Source organism: Sceloporus occidentalis, unplaced genomic scaffold, assembly GCF_023333645.1.
Source record: "Sceloporus occidentalis isolate IW3139 unplaced genomic scaffold, rSceOcc1.0.p SCAF_169, whole genome shotgun sequence".
In the NCBI taxonomy this organism is placed as follows: domain Eukaryota; kingdom Metazoa; phylum Chordata; class Lepidosauria; order Squamata; family Phrynosomatidae; genus Sceloporus; species Sceloporus occidentalis.
In genome coordinates, this window is record NW_028317149.1 from 737836 (window position 1) to 747534 (window position 9699).

The window sequence follows — 9699 nt, forward strand, 5'->3', positions numbered from 1 at the left end:
GCTGTTAATTCTTACTTTGGGTGACTTTAATAACAACGGAATGCTAAGCTATGTAACATGTATTTGGTCAAAAGTAACTGTGGCTAAAAACTTTCAACGTTCTCTCCTGCAGGGTCTCTTTCCAGCTATCTGGGATCTCGGCTCTCCCAAATTTTTTTCCACTCATATTCCCCCCGCAAATTTTCTGTTACTGTAATTTTGGTCTCTGATCAGAGATCTATCCTTTGTTTGCCTTTCATAAATTGGGATTATATTATCATTGGCCAACATGGTTCAGAAGAAAAGTCCAGAGATAAAAGGATTTCACCGATCTTTTAAGGTGAGTATAACGTTGATATTGGCTTTGAGTGTTTGTGTGTATTTTTATTTATATACCGTATGTTTTCTAAAAAATAAAAAAAAGTCAAGCGTTATGCTAAGGAGTAGCAGGAGTAATATGCTAAAATAATATGTTCAGCTTGTCTCGTGCTGGATCAGAAAACCACATATTTTTGTATTTTCCAAAACGACAAATCACCAGTCCTCCCCATAATCCTGCTTCCCCAGCACTTCAGGGTGATATGGTATCCCCGTCTGCAAAATTCCCTTTTGTGCTTGTTCTGTGTGTATTTTAATACTGCGTTAGTTCTCCGAGTGACGTGCATCCTGACCTCCCTCCTACAGTTTAAAATAAGACTTGTTGCCAGGCAGATCATGAGATCGGAGGAGGAGCTGTAAACAGAGGGCAGTTTTAATACAGTCTGTTGCATACTCTAAATGCTACCGGGAAAATACTCAGCTGTCTTGGTGGCTTTTTTTTTTTTTCTTTTCTTCTATAAACACCCACTATCTGTTACATAGAGACAAATAAATTATCCACAATATCTGTTCAATGACTTGCAAAATATCTCTGCAAACAAAAAGCATCTGCTAAACTTTGGTAGTGCATTGGAATATATTGACTCTTGGAATTTATTAACTCTTTGGAAACACACTATTTCTATTTTTTTTTTATATATTTTTTTTTTTTAATGTCAATATTCAGACCTTTACAATTCCTTGATCTCGTCTTAGATTCAGGATAGCTTTAAGCCTGTCCCACTTGTCTTATAATTCCATTACTTTATTGGCCTCTACCGCTTCTAATGGAAAGATGTCCCAGTTGTCTACCACCATCATAAGATCATTAAACCCTCCACAGTCAGGCTGCCGTTTAATTGCCATAAGCTTCTTTTTGCGGCCCTTTCAATAGGGAAATATTTACATACCCAGTGTTAATTCAATCTCTACTTGATAACTCTAGTTTTTGTATGCATTTGTAGCTTCTTGTTCATTCCTTGGCATTTAAGGCTTTTCTTTTAACTTAATGTAAATAACAGAATCATTTCATGTCTCATTATCATTTTAGTTTCAATGTTTTTACTGCTACTGTTAACTCTTCAACTGGACAGATGCATATTGTGTGATACACATGATGTGGACTTTGCTGTGCATGTATTTAATGATTGTCATTACACAACAAATGAGAAAAAGAGGTCTTGAGATTATTCTTTATGAATAGTTTGTTAATACTTGATTTTATGGACAGCACAAGTTTAAATATATATTGAAAGTTGCAGTGCAATTCTAGTTGTTTGCTGCATTTACACTCACATGGTTCAGCCAAGGCAAGAAATGTAGCTCTTTTGCCAGTCGGATGCACAGACCAAGCCAAGAACATGCACAAGGTTTGGTTATCTCAATTACATAATAATTAACGGGTCTACCTTTAGACGGTGTGGAACTCCCATGGAGTTACAGACTATAGATGCTGCAGTCCAGCTTGTTAAATGGTTAATTACGTTTTAAAAGGTCCTACCAGAAATTGTAACTTTTCTTTAATTTTGTTATTATATGTATTTAGGGTCAAAACCCATTTGAGATGGTGGATTATGGGATGGGATCCAGAGACATGGACAATGTGTTTAATTTTGACAGTCCCACACGTCCAGGTAAATAAACGTAACTTGCTTTTTAAAAAGTATGTAATGCATGTAGCTGAACCCTGGTCTTGTCCTTGTGTGTTGGCCGGAGCCATAACTTGCTTTTAAGGAGAAAATTCCTGTTCAATAATAAGAGAAAGAAGTGCCTTATTCCTAAGTGATCAAGTCATTTCTCCACAAAATACATTACTATTCTTACATTCCTTGTCCTCAGACATGCCATCCAGTGACCCCATTGATATTCCTGATGCCAAGAAAAGAACAAAGAAGAAAAAACGATGCAGGGCAACAGATAGCTTCAGCGGACGCTTTGAAGGTGTGTCATCTCATTGGTGTCTTGCTCAAGTAATTTTTACATTTTCCGTTCTACCCATACTTTATAACTCTCCGTTAATCAACTAAGCTTGTTTTGTATCTCAATTTGTTTTTAAACTTAAGGCTAAAACTACAGTCTTTAGAAAGCATGAAAGTATTTGATGCATGTGTTCTCTGTGCATATACCCTGACATGCCTATCAGTCATTGTATTTCTTGATTTAGTGTTCTGATGTTGCCTGTCTCTGCTTTCTGCAGATATGTACCAACTGCAAGATGAAGTTCTTGGTGAGGGAGCGTATGCTAAAGTTCAAAGCTGTATTAACCTCATCACCAACAAAGAATACGCAGTTAAGGTGAGAGATAATTGCTTTATGATGAGTGATGGCAATACAAAATAAAAGGACAGGGCTTGGCCTAGTTTGTGTTGCAAAAGACCTAACGTAAAAAAAAAAAAAAAAAATTATATGTATGTATTTATCTAAATTTAGTTAAAATAGGAAACCATTGGCAGCTGCAGAGCTGTCGCTCTACCCCCCTGTTGTGACCTACTATTTGTTTGCTACTGGCGGGTGGGAAACTATCTATTGCGATTCATCTAAATATACTTATGTCCCTGAGTAGCTTAATATTTACCCAGTGGGGAAGTCCTTCATACCAAGCCAAATTGTTATGCTCCGCACATTTTGTGGTTAAGATTTAGCTGAATAATTTTAAAATTTAAACCTTTCAGATAATTGAGAAGAGACCAGGTCACAGTCGAAACAGGGTTTTTAGGGAAGTGGAAATGCTGTACCAGTGTCAGGGGCACAGGTGAGTAAGCACATCCAACATTGCAAATGACTTACAAGAAGGCTTGTTAAGTAGGCCTGACATTATATAGATTCTGTGGTAGCAAGTGTATTTCCAGTATGGCTACCTGGGTGATATGTATGCCATGCACACTCATGCATAATGCCTTCTGTTTGATCTGAATGCTGCATAGTAAATTGTTCTCGCAGCATTCTGTGACATAGTGGAGAGGTTTGTGGCCAAATGTGCCATTTATTTCCTATTGATTTGTATGTGTTGTCATACTAGTCTCTAACTGTAATATTATGCCCTTCAGCAATGTTTTGGAACTGATTGAGTTCTTTGAAGAAGAGGATAAATTCTACTTGGTTTTTGAGAAGATGTGTGGTGGTAAGTTTTATTTTTTTTTTTTTTGTTTTTATTTTTTTTTTTTTTTTTATTTATATATCTCCCACCAGTAAGAAGTCTAGAAGTAACAAACGCTTTTACTACTACTGTGGGGGTATTGCATTGATTTATAGTTCATACATGATCCTCTGAGATCTGGGAAGTGTCAGGAAGAATATGTTTAAACCTCAATGTTTCTTACACCGTATGAAACCGTTTACCCACAGGCTCCATATTGAATCACATTCACCGTCGTAGGCATTTCAATGAGAGGGAGGCCAGTTTTGTGGTACGAGATATTGCCGGAGCCCTTAACTATTTGCACAACAAAGGTATGGTTCTTTTAAGCTTTGGTTGGGTGTGTTGAAATGGGGTTAATTGGGCCTTACTACTGTGGTACAAGTACCCTTTAGAGATCTGTAAACCAGAGTCGGAGTATCTTTGACATCTATTTAATCCAATCCAAAAAATGCACTCATAGGTACTAATGCTGCTTTTTTTTTATTTTTTATTTATTTATTTTTTTTGGCAGGTATAGCACACAGAGACCTGAAACCAGAAAACATCCTTTGTGAAAGTCCACACCAAGTAAGTCACCATGTAATGTTTTAGGAAGAAAATCAAGGGGTTGTAGTACCTTTTTGTTAATAGTACATAACATATTTTTTTACAGTTAAACCCATTTGCAAGTGACATTCGGTCTGTTCACACATATAGCATCTCTTCCTAGGTATCCCCGGTGAAGATTTGTGATTTTGACCTTGGCAGTGGGATAAAACTGAACAGTGACTGCTCCCCAATATCCACTCCAGAACTGCTCACTCCGGTAAGTGAGGACTGGGTTTACCTTGTAAGTTGTGGTGGTGGTGGAGGGAATTGTCAAATTGTGTTGTGTGATTTTTTTTTTTATTTTTTTTGGGGGGTTTTTTTTGTTTTTTTTCTTTCCCATCCTATAATATGCATAAAAAAAAAAAAAAAATAAGGCGGATATTCAACAGTTCACTTGCTTGGAGCACTGAGTTTTTTGCCTTTTCCCTTCAGTGTGGCTCTGCTGAATACATGGCACCAGAAGTGGTAGAGGCTTTTAATGAGGAGGCTTCCATTTACGACAAGCGGTGTGACTTATGGAGCTTGGGAGTGATCTTGTATATCATGTTAAGTGGATACCCTCCATTTGTGGGGCATTGCGGAAGTGACTGTGGATGGGACCGGGGTGAAGCCTGCCCTACCTGCCAGGTAATTCTTGTCTTGTCTACTTTTCTTATCCCATAACTTCCATGCGTTATTGCTGCTTCTAGATCTTAATTGTTTCTTTTTTCCTTCATTAATCATCTTGTATTTTCATCCATAGAATATGCTGTTTGTCAGTATCCAGGAAGGAAAGTACGAGTTTCCAGAAAAGGACTGGGCTCATATCTCTTCTGGAGCTAAAGATCTGATCTCCAAACTGCTGCTTCGAGATGCTAAGAAGAGACTGAGTGCAGCTCAGGTTTTGCAGCATCCTTGGGTGCAGGGGGTAGGTCTATTTGTCCCCTTGTTTCTAAAAGATAAAAGTAAACCAAAATTATTTTTGACAGCCTGTGATTAAGAGCTTGCAATGTTTTAGTAAGTTCATTGGTGACATGTTTTCTTCTTAATTACAGCGTGCACCTGAAAATACACTCCCCACTCCGATTATCCTACAGAGGTAAGCTTTGGGGGGTTTTTTTGTTGCTTTAATTGTCGCATTGGTTTAAATAACTGAGACCATTATGCGTTTGAATACCATTTTGATTTTTATTTCCTTGTCTCCCTTTCATGCAGGAACAGTAGTGCCAAAGACCTGACTTCATTTGCAGCTGAAGCCATCGCAATGAACCGTCAGTTGATGGAGCGAGAGGAGGAAGAGGAAGGAGTGGACTCTTCAGCATCCTCATGTCCCATCGTTATCAAAGCTACCTCTTGCTCCATGCGGCTTTCCCCTCCTTCTGAATCCAAGCTGGCCAAGAGGAGGCAGCAGGGTAGTAAAGTGGGCATCTCTCCTCCTAGCTTGGCATCACTTATAATTGCCAATGACTGAGGAAATGGCCCAACTTTCCATTCCTGTCGTGGTTGCATGTGAGCTTTTGACGGGTAACAACTGGCTGTCACTATAGGATGGCCTCCTTCTCTACACTGTGCTTGTTTCATCATGAAAAATTTCAGCACCCTGTTTATTTAAGGCATTTTATTGGGATTACCAGGGGTTCTGTCTTTAGATGGTGCAAATCTTCTTCCTTTTTTTTTTTTTTTTTTTTTTTTTTTGTGGAAAATCAACATTCTGATTTTAATGTTTGTCACATGGTCACGTTTATCTTCAGTGCATTGCAATAATCCTCTTTACATAAGATGTTTGACATGCTAAAGCTCCGCACCATAAAAAGCCACAGTAGCAGCTTCTACTGCCTTGCTTCCCACCAGTGTTGCAAGGATTTACAACAGCATGGCAGAAGGGCTGCTTCTGTACCCTGGGTGTTTTATCAACATCTTATGACTAAATAAATTATCTATAATGCGTAAGGGGGCACAGTGGTATATGAAGGTTAATATATCAATCTAATTATATTTTTGATAATATCTCTATTATACAGGCTTTTCTTGGCTAATGTCAATTGTCACACAATTTATCCACCCAAAAGGGCACTTTGCTTCCCTTATTGTGGGAAATGTTGTTGTATTATAATGAACCAACTGGAAAGTTCAAAACACTTGTCTAAGCCAAAACGAACAGCCATCTCCTATGGTACCTTTTGTGACTGTGAAGTCACGGAAGGGCCTATGTGCCTTTCATTAGCCAGCATTAAGTCCTGTAGAATGTTGGTGTTATCATTTGTTGTCTTTAGCCATTTTTTTTTTGTCTTTCTTTAAAAGACCCATCTTTATACACACGTGTATATATTTTTCTTTTTCAATCCAGTAATTGATTTCAATTGGCTGGCTTCCAATTATCTATTTGCTGGAGTTAAATGGATCCCCCCCCCCATCTCTGTTAACAGACTTAAAGGAATCCAAAGCCTTCTAAAAACAGCTTTAAGTTTCAACTTTCAATCTCAATTTCTTTCTCTTTTTCACCAAAGGATAATTTATAATATTCAGTTCTAGCAAACTGTGAATCATGCTACTCCTTCATTAGTGGCTTTTGTGTGATTGGAGGGGGACGATATGTCAAAAGCTGAGATGTAGCACATGAGACGTTGTTTTAAGATACAGCTACTGATTTTTTTATTTTATTTTTTTCCCGCTCATACATCAGGGGAATAGGATATTTGGATTCAGGAATTTACCGAATCTATTAAAACTGTGTGACGTATGTGTCATTGACCTAGAATGTTAATGTTAGGGTGACCACAGCAACTGTTTTCTTTATAGAGTTCTTACCTGCAGAATGGGGGACGAATAGTTTCCCTAAATAAAATGCTGGCTATAAATCTGGCATACTGCAGTGTAACTCTTCACATATGGGGGCCAGCAACTTGTATGTATATGTATATCTCCTGGAAAATTATTGATGTGCTTACACTAGACTGTAAATGTCCATGACCATTTGCTGCTTTAAAGTTAAGTAACAAAATACTGTTGACATATTAGTGTCTCAAGCTACTCAGGTGCCAATGAGGTTTACTATTGTGTTAAGTCCTTTTGGCACTTGCAGGGTTAATGGCTTGGCCAGAAATTGTTGCTTTGAAAGATCTATAAATAATAGTTACAGAAGTATGAGAAGATGGCGGTGTCAGTGATTTTTCACTGCAGCAGATTATACTGTTTTTGGTGGACTGAGACAGATAGTAGAACAACAATGGTGCATTTTGCATGATAAGCTAAATCAGCAGACAGAAATGTAACAATACCAGATTCTAATGACATTGGAGGTCTGCTGTCAAAGGGTACAATGCCCAGTTTCAGAAACCGTTTTCTACAGGAAGGGAGATATAATCTGAGACGACCACTAGGGTGACAAGAATTCTAAATGATGAAACTGCAATATCAAATTCCTTGAAGGCCATTTTAAAATGAGTTATTTGTAGTACAAGATCGTAAGGGTTTGAGAACCTCTTAAATTTTGGGTAACTTTTAAAAGTGCTGTTTAATGTTGACTGCATGAAAGTAGTTGAAACATAAAATAAACCCCCAAGATATTGAAAAAGGGAATGGGCGAAACTGTCCTCTCGTGGATCTAATCTTGCAAGTCCTAGGGTTTCTTTCTCATTTTGGTGTGTAATGAGACCAATGATGCCCTGTGTGTTTGCAACATGGCATATTAAATGCCTAGTGCATCACTCAAGGCTGTGTGGGACAACCTACCTGCCATCATGTATTGTCCAGTAAATCTTCAACTTGCACTGCTTCTTGATAGGAAGCCTCGGTTATGTTTGATAAAACATACATTTATTGTGAAAGATCAAGTCTGTGCGGTCTGGAGGGCATCAATGATATTTCTGGTGGCTAATTGGTTAATACAAAATTTTGTAAGTTCCTCTGAAATTTTAAAATCGCTAGAGCCACTAGTTTTGTGCCCGGCTATTCAATGTAAAATTCCAACTGAACACAACAATGCTTCATGTCCTCTTGATGGCTTCAAAGAACGAAGACCTCAATATGAAAAATGAAGCCAAATCAAGCATTTCCTAGTGTTTTAGGTACCTTCAAGTGACAAAAGATTTTCTGTTGAGGCTAAATGGCATGTTGGTAATGTTAGGAGATATATGTATGTTACATTAAGACTCCGTTGGTGACAGGCATATTCTTATTGTTGAAGAATTGAGTTTATACATCACAAACTGCCATTTTCGTACTTTTTCTTTCTTTTTTCCCCCCAACAATATTTATAAATCTTGCCTTAAGGGTCATAACTATGCTGGTGGCAGCTTAATGCTATTTTTTGCCAGAGAGCTGAATTTCAGCAGCGACCCTGTGACAGTCCATTCAAGAGCAATAAGTGTGTATCAGTGTTATAAAAAAAAAAATGTAGAGGGCAAAGCTTATTTAATAGAATCTGATCACAGTCGTCTTGTATTCCCTTTGTGTGTTAATGATCTGAGGGGCAACTTTTAGACCATTCTGTGTAGTGCAGTCTGACAATGTGACTGCTGTGTTGTGGCCAGATAAATATTTAAGTGCCTTATTGCAGACATATGCTATACAGTGATCAGGAGAAGGGATTGCTGTAGGTTTGGTAACAGAGAATGACTGCATGGATGATTGATTACACTCAATGGAGCTCTTTAGGGTATAGGTGTTTTATTTTTGCCTCCTTTTTATGTATCTTACATACTCATTTTTTTGTATGCTGTCTTGCCAACCTAACCAAGAAATTCTTGATAGATATATATCAATATATCTAATCTCCATTTTTGAAATTACCAATATACATGTAGTTATAATTGCCATTCGATACTTTTAGTTGGTTTTTTTTTTTTTTGGTTTTTTTCCTTATGTACTCCACTGCTTTCTTTCTTCTGTTGTAGCATGTGTGAGTTCCTGCATTTATTTTTGTGTGTATAAACACAATTGGGATTTAAACATTCCTTTACTGTCCTAGTGAGTGTTGCCAAAGTACTCACCACATCATCATCCCAGGATTTTGTTTTTCTTTTCTGTCAATCAAACAATTGTCTTATATTAAGAAAACTTGAATCTGCTCCTTGCAGAAACACTTCTGTATATTTGAGGTCAGGGGAAATTTGTTATAGGAGTTAAAATTGTGAATGTCGAGGATTTTTGTAATCCTTGTACTAGCACCTCATTTTATTATTGATGCTGGTGGGACTGTCTTATTTAAGTATGTGGCCCTGCTTAGTTTGGGCTTTCACTTCCCCCTTTTTTTTCCCTCGGTATTTAAAGGTTGGGGGAAATTGATTAGCCTTTTTATATTGCCGCTGCAAGTATTATACATAATTGGCATTCTTGCTTTAAATGACCTGAGTTGCTTCCTAATCAACAGAACAACCCAAAACAAGCAAATAAAAGGTATTGTGAAAAGTGACATTCAGTGATTTCAAACTCAATTGGCAATGAAGGCAAAAAACCCTGTATGTAACATAAATTTCTACACATTTACTGCCAAAGGGGCTTGTTCACCTTTCGCGGACTGCAAATGTGGTAATCTTGCGTATAAGCTTCTAAAACATGAATGATATGCAGCAGTTGTGTATTACTTTGAAGCTGTTCAAAATGTAGTAATTTTTCTGAAGATCCTGAGACTGACATCTTTGGCTTAAAAAATGTAA

The 9699-nt window shown here is 37.5% G+C and overlaps 1 protein-coding gene across 1 annotated transcript; it reads left to right on the plus strand.

Moving 5' to 3' along the window:
* Positions 1-268: 268 nt before the first annotated feature.
* On the plus strand, positions 269-5513 carry LOC149279364 (MAP kinase-interacting serine/threonine-protein kinase 2). Its single transcript, XM_089501255.1, has 13 exons — positions 269-319; positions 1883-1970; positions 2176-2277; positions 2534-2631; positions 3009-3088; positions 3384-3457; positions 3682-3786; positions 3987-4042; positions 4185-4280; positions 4496-4690; positions 4806-4970; positions 5098-5141; positions 5258-5513. The coding sequence occupies exons 1-13, from the start codon at positions 269-271 to the stop codon at positions 5511-5513; spliced, it is 1410 nt and encodes a 469-aa protein (XP_089357381.1).
* The last annotated feature ends 4186 nt before the right edge of the window (positions 5514-9699 follow it).

Coding starts and splice junctions, on each gene's coding strand:
- LOC149279364 (XM_089501255.1), top strand. CDS start 269: ATGGTTCAGAAGAAAAGTCCAGAGATAAAAGGATTTCACCGATCTTTT. Junction 3,089..3,383: donor TACCAGTGTCAGGGGCACAG/GTGAGTAAGCAC, acceptor TATGCCCTTCAG/CAATGTTTTGGAACTGATTG. Junction 3,458..3,681: donor TTTTGAGAAGATGTGTGGTG/GTAAGTTTTATT, acceptor GTTTACCCACAG/GCTCCATATTGAATCACATT.